We start from the raw sequence: 22,454 nt of genomic DNA, 5'->3' as shown, positions 1-22,454 counted from the left end.
TTCCTGTGTGTACAGAGCCTAAATGTCCAGCAGATGACAAAAGAAAACATACTTTCTTACAGACAAACTCAGGCTTCATCAAGAAGAGGATAGAAAAATGTTTACGCTGCAAAAATACTTTGTAAAGAAGCACTACTTCCAAACTGAATAGTCTTTTAAATACATTTGCTCAGGGTAAATGGTAAATGGGTTATACTTGTATAGCGCTTTTTTACCTTTAAGGTACTCAAAGTGTTTTGACACTATTTCCACATTCACACACACATTCACACACTGATGGTGGGAGCTGCCATGCAAGGCCCTAACCACCACCCATCAGGAGCAAGGGTGAAGTGTCTTGCTCAAGGATACAACGGACGTGACGAGGTCGGTAGAAGGTGGGGATCGAACCAGGAACCCTCAGGTTGCTGGCACGACCACTCTCCCAAGCACGCCACGCCGTACAATATATAATGCAGAAGCGTAATGGGCACAGTAACAACACAGTAAAGTCTTATAAATACAAATGCTACTATGGTGTTGTTATTTCTTGTAAATGCTGAGGCAGAACAGCAAACACACATGCTTTGTTTTCACCCTTTTCAGTGCATGTACCCTTTAAGAAGCGTTTTCCAGTTGGAAAACACAGCTATAACGTTAACGAATAGGCAGCATAAGAATAAGTTAATTGGGCATACATGCACGCACCTGCCCCTCCCCCAATCAACGCCTTCACCACTGCTAAATTCCGCTTCGGGGTTGTGGACGGCTGAGTAGCGCTTTATAGCGGCAGCCGGCCTCCAGGGCCCCAAATTCCCCCCCTCTGTTGCGAGTTGTTGTGATTACATGTATCATGTTTATGTGTGCTATGCTATGTGAGGTTTTTTCCTTGGACTCAGTCTGGACCCCTCCCGAGGGTCCAGCCTTAGACTGATATTTTTTTTACTCTTCCCCCTTTCCCAATGTCACCTTTTTCCCACCTTTTTTAAGGAGCGCCATAAGTGGCTGACCCGTTGGCGGTCCCGTCTTGTCCCCCTTGTAACGTATGTCTGCTCTTAGTGGGACTGTGCTCAAAATGTCATTTCAGTTCTTATGTGTCTTGTACGTGTTAAAGAATGGACAATAGTAAGGCATCTTGAATCTTGAATAACAAACATTAGCTGTTCAAAGCGGTCTTCTGTAAATGGTCTTTTAGGAGGACTGAGTGAAGTGCAGTGAAATAACACAACTGTGATGGGGGTGGAGGCAGAAAGAGCAATGTGACAAAGGGCAGAATTCACAGAATGCTGCAGTGTGTCAAATACATTCCATGACAAGGAACAAAGCTTTGATTATCAACGGACTATTTCTCATGAGTAAACACAAGTTAGGGCTTTAGTTCAATCAGTTTTATGTGATTAAAAAAATCCTAGCATGAAATGTGATCACGCCAACTTACCGTCATCAGGGTTAGCAGGACGGCACTGTGTCCTTAAAACCTGGGCAAAGAGAGCCAGAAACAGAAGTACACTTGGCCTCATCAGCATCCTGTTGAGGGAGCTACAACTGTTGGCTCTTTGGCGATTGGAACTCCATTCAGAACCTGACAGCAGCAGGTCACTCGCGAGTTTGAACTGTGAGACAAAAAACAAATACTCGAGTAAACATATGAGCTGAGTCGAGATTTGTTCAAGACAATAAAATTGTGCTTGGACAACAGAAGAATGTGATATCATTATAGTGTTTACAATGAAGGAAATATGTGCAGTATGGAAAAAAGGAGCAAAAAAAAACAACAACACGATGTAATGGTAAGAAACATACTTAAGTCTACAACTATGTGGACAAAAACCCAAGGACAGCAGAAAAAGTGAAAGAAACTTCTTTGAATGACTGCATGGTTCAATGGAGTGTTTCTTGTACAAAAACATGGATAAGATTGCAGTCTTTCTAGAGTTTCAGCAAAGGTAGAATAAATGCATCTTGCCAAGTCTGAAGGAAGCAAAAGTTGTAGTATAACTTGCAGAATGGAGTGACACATCTGCTTGCATCATCAGCCTCCAGCATGTGTCCCATCCCCCCTGGGGGGAGGAACCAAAGAAGCTCAGTCTGTTATGTGACACCATTCTAGAGAGACATCATTTCCACACTTTCACATCTATCACCTAACATTTGCTTTTGAGGAAAGCCCGACAACCATTTGCCCTCATAAGTTACAGAGACATGCAAAACAAAACACACGATATGTTGAACGCTGGAAACTAAGTTCTGATGGGAGGATCAACATTTAAACAATTCCCTTGCTCAACTAGGTGGGAAATGAACAAATAATGACTTGATTGAGTGTTATCTTTTTAATGTCCTTTTGGTGGGATGAGACTCTCTCTTGTTGTCCTGCTGTTGGCAGGTTACTAGGTAGGTAGCAAGTTAGTGCCAAAGTAGTTGGGGAAAGGGCATGTTCACCACTGTGTTACATGGCCTTTCCTTTTAACAACACTCAGTAAAGGTTTGGGAACTGAGGAGACACATTTTTGAAGCTTCTCAGGTGGAATTCTTTCTCATTCTTGCTTGATGTACAGCTTAAGTTGTTCAACAGTCCGGGGGTCTCCGTTGTGCTATTTTAGGCTTCACATTTTCAATGGGAGACAGGTCTGGACTACAGGCAGGCCAGTCTAGTACCCGCACTCTTTTACTATGAAGCCACGTTGATGTAACACCTGGCTTGACATTGTCTTGCTGAAATAAGCAGGGGCGTCCATGGTAACGTTGCTTGGATGGCAACATATGTTGCTCCAAAAGCTGTATGTACCTTTCAGCATTAATGGTGCCTTCACAGATGTGTAAGTTACCCATGTCTTGGGCACTAATACACCCCCATACCATCACACATGCTGCGTTTTACACTTTCACCCTAGAACGATCCGGATTGTTCTTTTCCTCTTTGGTCCGGAGGACACGACGTCCACAGTTTCCAAAAACAATTTAAAATGTGGACTCGTCAGACCACAGAACACTTTTCCACTTTGTATCAGTCCATCTTAGATGAGATCAGGCCCAGCGAAACCGACGGCGTTTCTGGGTGTTGTTGATAAACTGTTTTCGCCTTGCATAGGAGAGTTTTAACTTGCACTTACAGATGTAGCGACCAACTGTAGTTACTGACAGTGGGTTTCTGAAGTGTTCCTGAGCCCATGTGGTGATATCCTTTACACACTGATGTCGCTTGTTGATGCAGTACAGCCTGAGGGATGGAAGGTCACGAGCTTAGCTGCTTACGTGCAGTGATTTCTCCAGATTCTCTGAACCCTTTGATGATATTACGGACCGTAGATGGTGAAATCCCTAAATTCCTTGCAATAGCTGGTTGAGAAAGGTTTTTCTTAAACTGTTCAACAATTTGCTCAGGCATTTGTTGACAAAGTGGTGACCCTCGCCCCATCCTTGTTTGTGAATGACTGAGCATTTCATGGAATCTACTTTTACACCCAATCATGGCACCCACCTGTTCCCAATTAGCCTGCACACCTGTGGGATGTTCCAAATAAGTGTTTGATGAGCATTCCTCAACTTTATCAGTATTTATTGCCACCTTTTCCAACTTCTTTGTCACGTGTTGCTGCCATCAAATTCTAAAGTTAATGATTATTTGCAAAAAAAAAAATCTGTTTGAACATCAAATATGTTGTCTTTGTAGCATATTCAATTGAATATGGGTTGACAATGATTTGCATTTGTATTCCGTTTATATTTACATCTAACACAATTTCCCAACTCATATGGAAACAGGGTTTGTACTATCGTTTTATTGGCAATATGGCCTGAAAAAAAATCTCAGATTTATTCAAAAAAATTTCAATTTACAATTGTTCCCCCTACTTCAAAAAAATAATCAATGAATAAAAATGATCATTCATTCAATCATTCAAAACAAGGTTTGCTTTTATTTGATCTAAAACTACAGGTAAAAACCAGTAAATTAGAATATTTTGAAAAACTTGATTTATTTCAGTAATTGCATTCAAAAGGTGTAACTTGTACATTATATTTATTCATTGCACACAGACTGATGCATTCAAATGTTTATTTCATTTAATTTTGATGATTTGAAGTGGCAACAAATGAAAATCCAAAATTCCGTGTGTCACAAAATTAGAATATTACTTAAGGCTAATACAAAAAAGGGATTTTTAGAAATGTTGGCCAACTGAAAAGTATGAAAATGAAAAATATGAGCATGTACAATACTCAATACTTGGTTGGAGCTCCTTTTGCCTCAATTACTGCGTTAATGCGGCGTGGCATGGAGTCGATGAGTTTCTGGCACTGCTCAGGTGTTATGAGAGCCCAGGTTGCTCTGATAGTGGCCTTCAACTCTTCTGCGTTTTTGGGTCTGGCATTCTGCATCTTCCTTTTCACAATACCCCACAGATTTTCTATGGGGCTAAGGTCAGGGGAGTTGGCGGGCCAATTTAGAACAGAAATACCATGGTCCGTAAACCAGGCACGGGTAGATTTTGCGCTCATCGACTCCATGTCACGCCGCATTAACGCAGTAATTGAGGCAAAAGGAGCTCCAACCAAGTATTGAGTATTGTACATGCTCATATTTTTCATTTTCATACTTTTCAGTTGGCCAACATTTCTAAAAATCCCTTTTTTGTATTAGCCTTAAGTAATATTCTAATTTTGTGACACACGGAATTTTGGATTTTCATTTGTTGCCACTTCAAATCATCAAAATTAAATGAAATAAACATTTGAATGCATCAGTCTGTGTGCAATGAATAAATATAATGTACAAGTTACACCTTTTCAATGCAATTACTGAAATAAATCAAGTTTTTCAAAATATTCTAATTTACTGGCTTTTACCTGTATTTGTTTGAAATGACACTGCATCTTACTCTTAGCAAAAGACCAGTTAGAAATTGTACTTTTTATGCAATCATTTGCAACTAACTAAATTTAAGAGCTTCCCAATAGTTCTGCTTGAACAAAAATATATGCAAATAAATCATCTCCAACATTGAGTATCATTACAATGTACAATGTAATGACACAATGTATCATTACACATTGCAACATACAAATCCATTAAATGAATAGATACTTTTAACCATTAAATAGTAATAAAAATCAATCAGATCAATAAAGTGCAAACTTCAAATAAAAATGTAGTATTGTACATGATATGCAAATAAATAAACTAGCACAACATTGAGATGACTCTGTAGTTTTAGTAAGGAGATAAACACAACTTCTTCCATGAAGTATCCTGGTATATGTCAACTGCTGTTAAATACAATACATTGCAATATAATGTAGACTATATTGATGATTAAATGTCTTGTTGTTAAGAGTTGTATTTCCCCCACTCAGCTTGTTGCTGTTAAAGTTTGTTGTTCTGCTGCCTTTTTTTGAACAAACGTTGCAATGTGCAGTCATTTGTTCATTGCCTGTTGCCTCAAATCTAAACACTTTTCTTTTCTTTGGAACAAACCTCTCGCTCTCGTTAGCATTAGCCACGTTTTGCTAGTCTTGTGAATCTCCGCTGAGGGAGTAAGAAGGCGGTTCAGGGCTACGGAAGCTTATGCTTAATATAAACAAAGAAAGAAGAAAAAGCAAGGCCAGCAACACTCGTGTCCTTCTTATAATTTGAATATAAACTGCACAGGCGCTACCAAACACTGACCGGTTTCGACAAAGACCAAGACCTAGCTTTTTCTTTAAGTACACTTTTTGCCGCGCACCTCTTTATTTTGGTTTTATTACGTTATTTGGAGAGTGCGTATTTTTCTGTATTATATAAACAAACACTAAAGAAATTTGACCAAAAACCAATGAAGCATCATCACTGCCATATTACCCAAAAATATAACATGATGAGTTTTGATAATTGTATATATTTCTCATTTTTAAAAGCTATTTTGAAGTGTCTTAATGGATTAGCTCCTGATGTGATGTGTAAAGAAATACAAAGATACAGCAGTGAAGGTGTGCAGAGGGTGGGAGGTGCAGAGTAAAAAGGTGGTGGACCACTCTGGGTGTGTGCAGCGGGTGGGAGGTGCAGAGTAAAACAGTGCTGGACCACTCTGGGTGTGTGCAGCAGGTGGGAGGTGCAGAGTAAAGCAGTGCTGGACCACTCTGGGTGTGTGCAGAGGGTGGGAGGTGCAGAGTAAAAAAGTGCTGGACCACTCTGGGTGTGTGCAGAGGGTGGGAGGTGCAGAGTAAAAAAGTGCTGGACCACTCTGGGTGTGTGCAGAGGGTGGGAGGTGCAGAGTAAAACAGTGCTGGACCACTCTGGGTGTGTGCAGCGGGTGGGAGGTGCAGAGTAAAAAGGTGGTGGACCACTCTGGGTGTGTGCAGAGGGTGGGAGGTGCAGAATAAAAAGGTGGAGGACCACTCTGGGTGTGTGCAGCGGGTGGGAGGTGCAGAGTAAAAAAGTGCTGGACCACTCTGGGTGTGTGCAGCGGGTGGGAGGTGCAGAGTAAAAAAGTGGAGGACCACTCTGGGTCAGTCTGCATTGTCAGTGAAGTTCTCACATCTGTGGAAGTCTTTGCCACTGGATTTAAAGTCACTAAACTGAACAAGTGGCTTAAGGGAAATCAGAATTGTGAGTACTAGAAGTGGATGTAGTGTGGTGATGAACTGTGGTGATGAATTTCCCCCAGGAATCAATAAAGGACTTTCTATTCTATTCTATGTAGTGTGGACAATAGAGGCCAATTATCTTTAATGTATTTTTATTTTGTACTTGTCCTAATACTTTTGTATGTGTTTTCCACTTTCTCAATTTTTTTTAAAAAGCCTAACCAGGTTGGAGGCTTTCAAATGAGTCTGTGGCTAGAAGTCTTATGTACTTTGACATGAGTTACCTGTGGCTAGAAGTCTTATGTACTTTGACATGAGTTACCTGTGGCTAGAAGTCTTATGTACTTTGACATGAGTTACCTGTGGCTAGAAGTCTTATGTACTTTGACATGAGTTACCTGTGGCTAGAAGTCTTATGTATTTTTACATGAGTTACCTGTGTCTTGCAATGTTTCATTGTACTGTCACTGTCACATAAATAAATATCAAGAGTAACGGCAACAAGTTGTATCGTATCTAATTGATACCACAGTAGTATATTTGTTTACTATCAAAAACATCTTTTGTCGTTTTTGTGATTGTTTACAAACTCAGGAAATAAATCCCTTGACACAAGAGAGCAATAGAGCAAAAACCAAATAATCTAAATCAGAGACAATAGTAGGAAACAATTTGAATATGTATTTGATATTGTTACACCGTCAGCTTGTGTTTTTGTCTGAATATCATTGTGATCAAAAATGTAATTATTCAACTATTTTGAAAATGATAATCAGTATTAGTATCAGCATTGGTATCGTCAATACTGCCCCTGTAACTACATAGTGTGTTTTTACACACAAGGTCATCTTTTCATGTGATCACAGGGTTTTTACACACTATGTCATCTTTTCATGTGAACACAGGGTTTTTACACACTATGTCATCTTTTCATGTGAACACATGGTTTTTACACACTGTGTCATCTTTGCATGTGAACACAGGGTTTTTACACACTATGTCATCTTTTCATGTGAACACATGGTTTTTACACACTATGTCATCTTTGCATGTGAACACATGGTTTTTACACACTATGTCATCTTTTCATGTGAACACAGGGTTTTTACACACTGTGTCATCTTTGCATGTGAACACAGGGTTTTTACACACTATGTCATCTTTGCATGTGAACACAGGGTTTTTACACACTATGTCATCTTTGCATGTGAACACAGGGTTTTTACACACTATGTCATCTTTTCATGTGAACACAGGGTTTTTACACACTATGTCATCTTTTCATTGAACACAGGGTTTTTACACACTATGTCATCTTTGCATGTGAACACATGGTTTTTACACACTATGTCATCTTTTCATGTGAACACAGGGTTTTTACACACTATGTCATCTTTGCATGTGAACACAGGGTTTTTACACACTATGTCATCTTTGCATGTGAACACAGGGTTTTTACACACTATGTCATCTTTGCATGTGAACACAGGGTTTTTACACACTATGTCATCTTTTCATGTGAACACATGGTTTTTACACACTGTGTCATCTTTGCATGTGAACACAGGGTTTTTACACACTATGTCATCTTTTCATGTGAACACATGGTTTTTACACACTATGTCATCTTTGCATGTGAACACATGGTTTTTACACACTATGTCATCTTTGCATGTGAACACATGGTTTTTACACACTATGTCATCTTTTCATGTGAACACATGGTTTTTACACACTATGTCATCTTTGCATGTGAACACATGGTTTTTACACACTATGTCATCTTTTCATGTGAACACAGGGTTTTTACACACTATGTCATCTTTTCATGTGAACACAGGGTTTTTACACACTATGTCATCTTTTCATGTGAACACATGGTTTTTACACACTGTGTCATCTTTGCATGTGAACACAGGGTTTTTACACACTATGTCATCTTTTCATGTGAACACATGGTTTTTACACACTATGTCATCTTTGCATGTGAACACATGGTTTTTACACACTATGTCATCTTTGCATGTGAACACATGGTTTTTACACACTATGTCATCTTTTCATGTGAACACATGGTTTTTACACACTATGTCATCTTTGCATGTGAACACATGGTTTTTACACACTATGTCATCTTTTCATGTGAACACAGGGTTTTTACACACTATGTCATCTTTGCATGTGAACACAGGGTTTTTACACACTATGTCATCTTTGCATGTGAACACAGGGTTTTTACACACTATGTCATCTTTGCATGTGAACACAGGGTTTTTACACACTATGTCATCTTTTCATGTGAACACATGGTTTTTACACACTGTGTCATCTTTGCATGTGAACACAGGGTTTTTACACACTATGTCATCTTTTCATGTGAACACATGGTTTTTACACACTGTGTCATCTTTGCATGTGAACACAGGGTTTTTACACACTATGTCATCTTTTCATGTGAACACATGGTTTTTACACACTATGTCATCTTTGCATGTGAACACATGGTTTTTACACACTATGTCATCTTTTCATGTGAACACATGGTTTTTACACACTGTGTCATCTTTGCATGTGAACACAGGGTTTTTACACACTATGTCATCTTTTCATGTGAACACATGGTTTTTACACACTATGTCATCTTTGCATGTGAACACATGGTTTTTACACACTATGTCATCTTTGCATGTGAACACATGGTTTTTACACACTATGTCATCTTTGCATGTGAACACAGGGTTTTTACACACTATGTCATCTTTGCATGTGAACACAGGGTTTTTACACACTATGTCATCTTTGCATGTGAACACAGGGTTTTTACACACTATGTCATCTTTGCATGTGAACACATGGTTTTTACACACTATGTCATCTTTTCATGTGAACACAGGGTTTTTACACACTATGTCATCTTTTCATTGAACACAGGGTTTTTACACACTATGTCATCTTTTCATGTGAACACATGGTTTTTACACACTATGTCATCTTTGCATGTGAACACATGGTTTTTACACACTATGTCATCTTTTCATGTGAACACAGGGTTTTTACACACTATGTCATCTTTGCATGTGAACACATGGTTTTTACACACTATGTCATCTTTGCATGTGAACACAGGGTTTTTACACACTATGTCATCTTTTCATGTGATCACAGGGTTTTTACACACTATGTCATCTTTGCATGTGAACACATGGTTTTTACACACTATGTCATCTTTTCATGTGAACACAGGGTTTTTACACACTATGTCATCTTTTCATGTGAACACAGGGTTTTTACACACTATGGCATCTTTTCATGTGAACACAGGGTTTTTACACACTATGTCATCTTTGCATGTGAACACAGGGTTTCCCCTAAACTGCCAAGATAGCTGTGGCGATGGGGGTGTGGTTAAGGGTGTGGTCACAATGACATCATCGAGTAATTTGCAATGATGATATTTTCTTTAAAAAGGCTGAAATAATGTATACATACATTTAAAACAAATCTGTTATTAGAATTAACATACCGGCATATTTTTTATCGTTTTGCCATATGTCCAATTGTTGCTGCTTTTTTCAAGTGTTTACAGACTTTTAATGACTTTTTTTCAAATGAAAAACAACTGGCAACAAATGTAGCATATTGATCTGGTGTTATTATAGAATGTACTTGACTTGTGTCCCCGACTAAAGCAGAGCGCTACATAACATCAAGCATACAGGTAAAAGCCAGTAAATTAGAATATTTTGAAAAACTTGATTTATTTCAGTAATTGCATTCAAAAGGTGTAACTTGTACATTATATTTATTCATTGCACACAGACTGATGCATTCAAATGTTTATTTCATTTAATTTTGATGATTTGAAGTGGCAACAATTGAAAATCCAAAATTCCGTGTGTCACAAAATTAGAATATTACTTAAGGCTAATACAAAAAAGGGATTTTTAGAAATGTTGGCCAACTGAAAAGTATGAAAATGAAAAATATGACACCAGCAGATGACGTGGCACCCCAAACCATCACTGATGGTGGAAACTTTACACTAGACTTCAGGCAACGTGGATCCTGTGCCTCTCCTGTCTTCCTCCAGACTCTGGGACCTCGATTTCCAAAGGAAATGCAAACCAAACCAACCCAAACCATCAGTGATGGTTTGGGGTGCCATGTCATCTGCTGGTGTCGGTCCACTCTGTTTCCTGAGATCCAGGGTCAACGCAGCCGTCTACCAGCAAGTTTTAGAGCACTTCATGCTTCCTGCTGCTGACCTGCTCTATGGAGATGGAGATTTCAAGTTCCAACAGGACTTGGCGCCTGCACACAGCGCAAAATCTACCCGTGCCTGGTTTACGGACCATGGTATTTCTGTTCTAAATTGGCCCGCCAACTCCCCTGACCTTAGCCCCATAGAAAATCTGTGGGGTATTGTGAAAAGGAAGATGCAGAATGCCAGACCCAAAAACGCAGAAGAGTTGAAGGCCACTATCAGAGCAACCTGGGCTCTCATAACACCTGAGCAGTGCCAGAAACTCATCGACTCCATGCCACGCCGCATTAACGCAGTAATTGAGGCAAAAGGAGCTCCAACCAAGTATTGAGTATTGTACATGCTCATATTTTTCATTTTCATACTTTTCAGTTGGCCAACATTTCTAAAAATCCCTTTTTTGTATTTGCCTTAAGTAATATTCTAATTTTGTGACACACGGAATTTTGGATTTTCATTTGTTGCCACTTCAAATCATCAAAATTAAATGAAATAAACATTTGAATGCATCAGTCTGTGTGCAATGAATAAATATAATGTACAAGTTACACCTTCTGAATGCAATTACTGAAATAAATCAAGTTTTTCAAAATATTCTAATTTACTGGCTTTTACCTGTATATGACGTCACACTTGCTTCGCGCTGTTGCTCTTCTTGGACTTTCTCTTTTTAAAAGCCGCCGCTGTCCTCTTAATATTTGCACATTTTGTAGATGACTGTCCGCGAGTATATCTGCAATATATATACAAATCACGTCCACCTCGCAGATACGCTCACAACGCTCCAGACAACGGTGTGTGTTTTGTTTACATCTGGTTTCGATAGCACTGTACAATAAGCAGCAACAATTGAAAAATAGAACAAAACAATATTATGTTACAAAAATATGTATGTTAATAATGTACTTAATATAACAGATTTGTTTAAAATGTATAATTAAATTGGTTTATCTCTTGAAAGAATATGAGTACCCACCACAAATAGATTGCAGTTCTGTGGGAAAACATGTCTGCAGTTGAATACAGCACTCTGTCTGACCTTCACCACAAGAACAATATTCGATTCTGTCAAATTACAAACCCCGTTTCCACATGAGTTGGGAAATTGTGTTAGATGTAAATATAAACAGAATACAATGATTTGCAAATCATTTTCAAGCCATATTCAGTTGAATATGCTACAAAGACAACATATTCATAAACTTGATTTTTTTTTTGCAAATAATAATTAACTTAGAATTTCATGGCTGCAACACGTGCCAAAGTAGTTGGGAAAGGGCATGTTCACCACTGTGTTACATGGCCTTTTCTTTTAACAACACTCAATAAACAATTGGGAACTGAGGATACTAATTGTTGAAGCTTTGAAAGTGGAATTCTTTCCCATTCCTGTTTTATGTAGAGCTTCAGTCGTTCAACAGTCCGCTGTCGTATTTTACGCTTCATAATGCGCCACACATTTTCGATGGGAGACAGGTCTGGACTGCAGGCGGCCCAGGAAAGTACCCGCACTCTTTTTTTATGAAGCCACACTGTTGTAACACGTGCTGAATGTGGCTTGGCATTGTCTTGCTGAAATAAGCAGGGGCGTCCATGAAAAAGATGGCACTTAGATGGCAGCATATGTTGTTCCAAAACCTGTATGTACCTTTCAGCATTAATGGTGCCTTCACAGATGTGTAAGTTACCCATGCCTTGGGCACTAATACACCCCCATACCATCACACATGCTGCCTTTTGAACTTTGCGTCGATAACAGTCTGGATGGTTCGCTTTCCCTTCGGTCTGGATGACACAATGTTGAATACTTCCAAAAACAATTTGAAATGTGGACTCGTCAGACCACAGAACACTTTTCCACTTTGCATGAGTCCATCTTAGATGATCTCGGGCCCAGAGAAGCCGGCGGCGTTTCTGGGTGTTGTTGATAAATGGCTTTGGCTTTGCATAGTAGAGCTTTAACTTGCACTTACAGATGTAGCGACCAACTGTATTTAGTGACAGTGGTTTTCTGAAGTGTTCCTGAGCCCATGTGGTGATATCCTTTAGAGATTGATGTGGGTTTTTGATACAGTGCCGTCTGAGGGATGGAAGGTCACGGTCATTCAATGTTGGTTTCCGGCCATGCCGCTTACGTGGAGTGATTTCTCCACATTCTCTGAACCTTTTGATGATATTATGGAGCGTAGATGTTGAAATCCCTAAAATTTCTTGCAATTGCACTTTGAGAAACGTTGTTCTTAAACTGTTAAAAAATTTGCTCAGGCATTTGTTGACAAAGTGGTGACCCTCGCCCCCGTCCTTGTTTGTGAATGACTGAGCATTTCATGGAATCTACTTTTATACCCAACCATGGCACCCACCTATTCCCAATTAGCCTGCACACCTGTGGGATGTTCCAAATAAGTGTTTGATGAGCATTCCTCAACTTTATCAGTATTTATTGCCACCTTTTTCCAACTTCTTTGTCACGTGTTGCTGCCATCAAATTCTAAAGTTAATGATTATTTGCAAAAAAAAAATGTTTATGAGTTTGAACATCAAATATGTTGTCTTTGTAGCATATTCAACTGAATATGGCTTGAAAAGGATTTGCAAATCATTGTATTCCGTTTATATTTACATCTAACACAATTTCCCAACTCATATGGAAACGGGGTTTGTATAAACATCAATTTTAACAATCAATGATTTTGTATTCTGCCAATCCTCAGTTCCAAGTACTGTTAGTAGTAAAGTGAGTCAATGTCCTAATTGTTTTTATTTCTTCAACCACAACACTGCGGCTTCTTTTAAGAGTTCATCAGCAGTGAGTGTTGCTTGTGTACCAAGTCGCCCTCCAATTTGTTTTCTCTTTCCCAGAACACTTGGCTATTCCAGCAGCTGAGTTTGGCTGGAGGCATTGGAGGGTGACGAAGAAGCTCGGTCATCGCAGCTTTGCAAGCAATGAGTCACGCCTTGGGATGACTCCAAGAAAATGTTTCTGTTGCAGAAATGTTCCCTGCTCTCTTGTGACTGCCATGAGCAGTCAGGGAGGAGGAGGATGTCACTTGTCACTAAGCCTCTACTCTCATGAGCAGTCAGGGAGGAGGAGGATGTCACTTGTCACTAAGCTCCGTCAGCCTCTACTCTCATGACAGACGCACTTGCAGTAAAAAAAATGCTTGGCTTGGTGACACAAACATGAATTGTTAACTGATCTCAGTAGAATTCAGGTCATCATATATAGTAATTGGATCATTTTTATTTTCATTATTTCATATTATCCCAAATTGTTAGATCCTAGCCAAAGTTGAAGTGAAGTGAATTATATTTATATAGCGCTTTTCTCTAGTGACTCAAAGGGCTTTACATAGTGAAAGCCAATATCTAAGTTCCATTTAAAGCAGTGTGGGTGGCACTGGGAGCAGGTGGGTAAAGTGTCTTGCCCAAGGACACAACAGCAGTGACTAGGATGGCGGAAGCGGGGACCGAACCTGCAACCCTCAAGTTGCTGGCACGGCCGCTCTACCAACCGAGCTATAAGTTGAGTCTTCTTCTTGAGCTACAGTCTTTATAAAAGAGCCTAGACCAGGGGTCGGCAACCTTTACCAGTCAAAGAGCCATTTTGACCAGTTTCACAAATTATAGATAACAATGGGAGCCGCAAATTTTTTTTGAAATTTTAAATAAAACAACACTGTGTACAAAGTTTTTTATTTGCTTTGTATAATAAACCAGGGGTCTCAGACACGCTGCTCACGCCTTAATGTGGAATTTGAAAGCTGGTGTGGCACGCGGGTTTTAAATGAATGGCTCAGCGTCATGCGCGCCGTGATGGTACAGCATTTAGCACCCACTACATCCAGCGTGCCTGATCAATCACACTTTGTATGGGGCTTCCGCTTGCTCACGTAGGTGACAGCAAGCCATACTTGGTCAACAACCACACAGGTCACACTGACGGTGGCGGTGTAAAAAAACCCAAACTTTAACACTCTTACTAATAATGCGCCACACTGTGAACCCACACCAAACAAGAATGACAAACAAATTTTGGGAGAACATCTGCACCGTAACACAACATAAACACAACAGGACAAATACCCAGAATCCCATGCAGCCCTAACTCTTCCGGGATACATTATACACCCCCGCTACCAAACCCCGCCCACCTCAACCGACGCACAGAGAGGGGGGGCGGGTTTTGGTGGTAGCAGGGGTGTATAATGTAGCCCGGAAGAGTCAGGGCTGCATGGGATTCTGGGTGTTTGTCCTGTTGTGTTTATGTTGTGTTAAGGTGCAGATGTTCTCCCGAAATGTGTTTGTCATTCTTGTTTGGTTTTGGTTCAAAGTGTGGAGCATTATTAGTAAGAGTGTTAAAGTTGTTTTATATGACCACCGTCAGTGTAATCTGTGTGGCTGTTGACCGAGTATGCTTTGCTGTCACGTCCGTGTGCAAGCAGAATATGTATGTTGTATAACAAGTGTTGGGCTGGCAGCTGTTAATACAGATTGTAGAGGGCGTCAAATGTTGTATCATCATGGCACACCCTTATTATAGCCGTAAGGGTGAAAATCGGTGAATATTAATCCCGAGAATTCTCTGCGAGAGGCACTAAAATCCGTAAGTCTCACGGGAAAATTGGGGGGTTCAGCAAGTGAGTTGCTGAGCCGCATCAGAGTGATCAAAGAGCCGCATGCGGCTCCGGAGCCGCGGGTTGCCGACCCCTGGCCTAGACAGTAAATACATGTACTGATGTGTTACTAAACAACTAGGAAGATACAGTATAGCATGTTGAAAATCATTTCCACAAAACAGGAAAAAACTATATTTCTATTCAGTGATTACAAATCCTCTATATTCACATAACCTCAAAATGATGTAAATACCAAACACCTTCGGTGGTAAAAACCGTCATTGTATTTAATGACATTAATATGCATCATTTTCAACTTACATTTATCAACAAGCCAAAATGAAGTTAATGTTTTCTTGTTAGTCCACAATAGGGATGAAACAATATGAACATTTCATATCACGGTAATTGCTACCAAAATGATCATTATTATAACATTATTGTTGAATGTGCTCAAAAAGTATTTGTAAACAAACACACTGAAAGGTTCAACAATGTTTTTAAATGAGATAAACAGACACAAAGAATATATTTTGCTTGGCAGAAGAAACATTAAATATTGTTCTGGCTTATTAAGAAACATATTGTTATTTAAGAGTTTAAATATGATTACCTTCTTCCTTTTAGATTGGTGTATGGCATACAACGTTAACATGTTTTGTATTCATGTTATCATTTCAGCTAGGTAGCGATTAGCGTGCTAGCAGCTTCTCCGGGAAATGAGCAGTATCAGTAGCCGTGTGTAAAATGGACAACAATTATTTATTCTGATCATCATTCAGATTAGAATGTTACTGTGTTCATTGACCCTGAAAAAGTGATCTGAATATCATGTGCATTTTCATGCATCACACCTTAAACGGGAATGCTTTACTTTGACATGCGTAGAACCTAACATCAACAGAAAGGTGTGTTATTGTTTGTGCTATGGCGCCATCTTTTGAAGGTGTTTGCGCACTGCAGGTGCTGAAGAAGCAGTAAACCTCCACTGTTATCAAACATGGCTTTGTGCATTGCTGCTTGTCCCACATTATCATGGTATTTATTTATCATTTTTTCCTTCTGTTCACTACTTTTGTCTTACCTCTCTTTTTGAAATGTAAATGTTCTGTGCTTTTCATGTTGTGATTATGTTCGGGTTGCAGCGCCTCTTCATGTTTCAACATTCAGCTATAGCAGTTAGCACTTGGAGTTGTGAATAAAACAGCTTGTTAAGACGACAACTGGATACTTTCTTTTATTGTTACTTCGACACGTGACACTCCATACCATATTTTGATGTTTGATAGTCTCGCTTTAAAGCAAAAAGCTCAACAGTATTTAACGCTACTTGTGTACATGTTGAATGGGAGGAGACTATTAAATGCGTTTAATAGTCCCCACTCCGCCACTAAAGTACATCTGACATCAAAGACATGCGCAGTAAAGATAATTCCAACCCGGATTTTGGAGGAAGTGTTTTCATGCGCTCCAATCTGAATAACTTTCGGCAGAAACCAACCATCTCGATCGGAATGAAATTTTGATCCGAACGTCTGTGATCGGGTCAGAATATTCCAAATGGCGTGTTTACATGAAGCATTTTTATTCCAGTTAGGCTTTTAATCCGATGAAGTGTGTCCATGTGCACATACCTACTGTGAGTTTATCAAAGTACGGTAATCCATCACAGATTTACAATTATAAATATGTTAAAAGGTAACTGTAGTGAATTTTACCATGGTTTAGCAATATACCGCTAATCGCTACATTCCTAGTCCACAAAAAAATGTCAAAAGATTATAAATTGTGTTCGTGAAAAAAAATTATTTCAATTTTGCTTTACATTGTGAAAATGATTCATATCCCCAATCTTACTGCACAGTTTAAGGAAATGCATTTTTGCGCCATTCCGAAGGATCTCATTGAACATTCCAGTCAACTAGAAAAGTACACAATTAAGATCTCCGGATATATTTTACAGTCTTCTCGTCCAGTGGTTCTAAAACTTTTTATTTTATTTTACAATGAACCACATCAGAAAACACTTGACCATTCAAGTACCATCACAATGACCAACATTTACAGTAGCATAGTAAGCCTAAATATTAGTTAAAAACAAGGCAGAGGTTTTAATTAACAAGTTTATTGAATATTTTTTGGCTAATGTAACAATACACTTGAACAGTAACACTGTGTTTGAATTTTTAATTCAGTGATTCTTGGGCGTACCACCAAATGGAGCCCACTTACCACCAGTGGTACGCTTACCACGGTTTTAAGAATAACTGTTCTAGACTATTGCCACTTTGCTCACTTTTAGCAAAAAGATAACCAAAAAAAGAATATACTTTTGGTGAGGGTATGAATACTTGTGGGCTTAATTAATAATAAAAGGACATATCAGTTCACTTTCTAATTATAATTTATGAAAATTTGGATAAAACAAAAAATACAGAATTAAAAGAGAAATACTAGCCAAGACTATGTCAAATAAAGATGGAAATTAGACAACCTATTAAAATATTGTCTAACTACAGTAATTTGCTGTGTTTGAGCAAAACCCAAATATTTTCACAATTATATCAACCATTGTATTTCTTATTATCATATTTCCTTAAAAATGGTAAATGGGCTTTCTTTTCTACCTTTAAGGTAGTCAAAGCGCTTTGGCACGGTTACCTCCTTAAAGTACTAATGACACAGAAGCAACAGTGCTTGCACTATCTTGTCCAAGGATACTTTGACATGGTCAAAGACTTTAACTTATTCTGGGGGGACTGAAGATCCAACCTGCAACTATCCGGTTAAGAGACAACCACTCTACCACCTGAGCCAAATAGCACATTTCAATCCACAGAGCAGTAATCTTTATAGACAAAAATACAAGTTACAGGCCTGACCCATAACATGCCCTGTGACATAATGACGGTTCAATGCCAACCATACATAAAATTCCTTTGCTGACATATTTGGAGGTTTCTTGACGGTTAGTTCCGCTCCTTCCGTTCAGAGACAGAACAGCGTCAGACCATTCCTTCGAGACTAAGGTGTACGAAAACACCCTTTTTGCACCTTTTACAGCTTGGATCTGTGGTTCACCAGCAGGCCATGGGAGCAGGTTGCTGTGAGATTACACTTCAATCAATGTCAAGCTGCTTGACACATTGCCATTTGCTTCACATGCTCATCCAAAGTGCCTTTTACAACAAGCTTAATGAACATTGTGTTTACATTTCCCAATGGGGAGTTGTAGAGACACATACATTTTAAAATTGAAGACCAGCTCAGTTACAGCTCATGTTATTACCAAATATGTGTTTTATGTTGCACCAAGAAAAATTCCTAGTTTGTGAACCCGTTCTCAAACAATGGCAATAAAACTATTCTAATTCTGACCAAGAGGAGCAAACCTTTGCAAAATACTTCCCTAAACCAGATAGTGCTTGTCCCTTTCATAACAGACTCCATGACAGTTTGAATAAGATATCAAAGAAGTATTTCACAAGCAGTGCAATTCCTTTTTTTGGCTGAGTTGAAGAATTTGTAGGCACCAAAGAACTGAAGTTTAAAGTGATACAATGACAGATATGTAGCTGCACAACAGCAATGTCATTCATTATACTGGTAAGATTGCAAACATTTTTGGGAGAAATACAGAATACATTTTCTTCACTGTGTCAGTGCTATTCAACTGGCGGCCCGGGGGCCAAATCCGTTAGAAAAGTTGGAAAAGATTGACGTTTTTGCAGAGAACACTAGAACGCTGTCATACAGATGATCTTTGGCTATCTATTTTGCAGTAGATGCTTTTAAAAACAGCAGATTTTCAGGAATATACAAAATAAGAATAATAGTGAAGAGAGAAGTCCAGCCCCCTGGTCCTTAGCTCTCTGGAAACGACTTAGTTGAATATCCCAGTACTATGCTGTTGAGATTCAATATTTTTTTGTTCCGTAATGTCTAGCATGTAATTGGTAGAAAAAGTGAAACTTGTTGCCTGTGTAAAAGAAACTTCATCAAATCAGGTCAATGGCGTGACTTTATAGCGGCATGCATGTTCAGTTCAAACCTTTAGCCGAGTCCTAAAGCCAACCGAGCATGTCTTTAAAAAATCCACAGCACTTCTATAATAGAGCAGGGTTGTCAAAGTTGTTTTCATAGAGGGTGACATCGCAGTTATGGCTGCTCTTAGAGGGCCGCTTGTAATGGTAAATAGTTTGTTTTTTACATACACAGTAAAAAAAATGTGGATTTTACAGTAAAAAACTGGCAACTCAGTTACCAAAATGCTATTGTAAAATATACAATGTTTTTACAACATATTACGGTACATGGAAAAACAATACCAGCGGATATTTGAGTATTGATTTTTATTTTAACAAAATAAATGTTTGGAAAGTATGATATTAAACATTTGTTGCTATATTGGATTATACCATAGTTTAAAATATATGCAATTTCATGCAGTAGTAGGGGTGCAATGATTGATCAATACATCAATTTATATTCCTAAATTTCAAGCATATTGATTTGTGCTTGGTAAGTTTGCCATCTGGAAGATAGATATCAATCCAAGATTGTTAAAAAAAGGGAATGACAAGAAAGAGTGAGAAGAGCCTGTAGTGTAATGCCTGCAGCTAAAAGCAACTGTGTGAGAACGTATACTCCAATATCACCACATAGTCATTTTCTATATCGCACAGAGACAAATCAGCGATATATCCAGTATAATCCATACATCGCCCAGCCCTAACGTGAAGATATTGGAACACACTTCTACAGAGCTGAAAATATTTTGTGGCGTACCTGAGGGATCAATACTGGGACCAAAATGGTTTAATCTCTATATAAATGAGTAAAGTTACAAAGGACTTAAAGTTAGTATTGTTTGTAGATGATACAACTGTGTTTTGTTCAGGAGAGAACACACACAGAAGATAATACAAATAATAACAGAAGAAATAAACACATTTAAAAAATGGTTTGACAAAAACAGATTATCTTTGAATCTCAGTAAAACTAAAATAATGCTATTTGCTAACATTAGAAGAGAAAGTCTAACACAAATACAGATAGACGCAGTAGACATTGAAAGGGTGAAATAAAACCCAAATTTGGGTGTAAAAATAGATTATAAAATGAATTGGAAATCTCGTGTAAAAATATACAACATAGAGTAGCAAGAAACACGTCAAAAATGAATAGAGCAAAATATGTTCTGAACCAAAAATGACTTCATATTCTTGACTGCTCACTAGTGTTACATATCTGATTATTGTGTGGAAATATGGGAAATAACTACAAATGTGCACTTTATTCACTAACTGTGTTACAAAAAAGATCAATTATAATAATACATAATGTTGAATATAGAGAACATACAAACACTTTATTTATTGAATCACAAATATTGAAATTCAATAATTTGGTGCATTTCCAAACATGTAAAATGATGTACAAAGTAAACCATAAGCTGCTGGCCAAGAATGTACAACAATTCTTCTCAACTAAAGAAGAGAGGAAAATCCAATGTATGCTTGTACAACACTTCAAACCTTCAGCATAATTCAATCATGGAATGGATTAAGCAAATAAATCAAACAATGTACTACCGTAATATGATTCACTTTAAGAGACTGTTCACACTACAAGTGTTCACAAAATACACACAACAAGAATTATAAAGAACATCTTGAACTTTTTTTTTATTTTCTTATTGAGACAAAAATATTTATGTATTTAATACTTGTTTACTTACTATGGTATATTATTTATTAGTTCAGTGTCATGTCACAGAGAACAAGGAAATAGGATCAAATTGCTATGGTATGAAAAGGGGTAGGATTAAATAAGCTCAGCTTCTTCCTACTCCTTTTCGGACGTGCTGTAATGAAACAAGTGTAAATGTGTGATGTATTACATTGTATGGTATGCATGTTCTACTGAAACTGAAACTGAACTTAGTAAGGAAAGATAAGGCACTTTATTGACACATATTTGTCTCCAAGCGTTGGTGGGCCACTTTTGGCCCCCGCCTTGAGTTTGACTATTGAGGATCTTAGACCAGCGTGTTTGCTGCATGGCTTTCAAATAGAGGATCTAACACCAGATTGGAAAGTCAAGACAGCCATGACATGATGTTCATGTCGACTCTTCATCACCACTCTATACCTTTGGCCATTAAAAGTCATTTCCAGGAGTTCTCTCACCTTCTGAGTAGCCTCTGATTTACTAATGCTTTCTAATATTACATTTCAACATTTATGTCCCTGCGACACACAGTCATTTTGATAGTAGGCTACTATAGCTAATATGTGAGTGTGAATGTTGTCTATCTGTGTTGGCCCTGTGATGAGGGGGTGACTTGTCCAGGGTGTACCCCGCCTTCCGCCCGTATGCAGCTGAGATAGGCTCCAGCACGCCCCGCGACCCCGAAAGGGACAAGCGATAGAAAATGGATGGATGGATGCAGGGCCGGCCCGTGGCATAGGCCGTATAGGCAAATGCTAAGGGCGCCGTCCATCAGGGGGCGCCACGCCAGTGCCACAAATGTTGGAGAAAAAAAAAAAGTTGGTACTATTATTTCTAAATACAAAAAATAATCCCACGTTAATTAAAATGCAAAGTAAAGCCTATTTAATAGAAATATTATTTGTTACAACATTACGCCCCTCCCCCCGCACGGTGTGCCCCTCCCTTCCCGTATCATGACTCTTTTTGGACGTCACCACATCAAAAAATCAACACAAGATGTCAAAACGGCCAAAACTGGGGCGGCATGGCGTAGTGGGTAGAGCAACCGTGCCAGAAACCTGAGGGTTGCAGGTTCGCTCCCCGCCTCTTACCATCCAAAAATCGCTGCCGTTGTGTCCTTGGGCGGGACACTTCACCCTTTGCCCCCGGTGCCACTCACACCGGTCAATTGAATGACGAATGATAGGTGGTGGTCGGAGGGGCCGTTGGCGCAAATTGCAGCCACGCTTCCGTCAGTCTACCCCAGGGCAGCTGTGGCTATGAAAGTAGCTTACCACCACCAGGTG

General features: G+C 38.9%; 1 protein-coding gene across 5 annotated transcripts in view; it reads right to left on the bottom strand.

Annotated features, from left to right (window-relative positions):
• The window catches only part of fgfr1a (fibroblast growth factor receptor 1a), a 60,574-nt gene that overhangs the window by 36,413 nt on the left and 1,707 nt on the right, over window positions 1-22,454 (bottom strand). For 4 of the 5 annotated variants that reach the window (XM_072914281.1, XM_072914283.1, XM_072914282.1 and 1 more), the window contains exons 2-3: window positions 1,983-2,039; window positions 1,418-1,592 (exon numbers count right to left, since the gene is read on the bottom strand). In XM_072914281.1, coding sequence (XP_072770382.1) covers window positions 1,418-1,592; window positions 1,983-2,012 — 205 coding nt within the window. In that variant the 5' untranslated portion in view covers window positions 2,013-2,039. The remainder of the gene's footprint in view (window positions 1-1,417; window positions 1,593-1,982; window positions 2,040-22,454) is intronic. The other variant, XM_061985833.2, reaches the window with a different exon arrangement.

Source organism: Nerophis lumbriciformis, linkage group LG12, assembly GCF_033978685.3.
Source record: "Nerophis lumbriciformis linkage group LG12, RoL_Nlum_v2.1, whole genome shotgun sequence".
Lineage (NCBI taxonomy): Eukaryota > Metazoa > Chordata > Actinopteri > Syngnathiformes > Syngnathidae > Nerophis > Nerophis lumbriciformis.
Note: the sequence above shows the minus strand (reverse complement) of the source record. Positions and strands in the feature narration are given on the sequence as shown.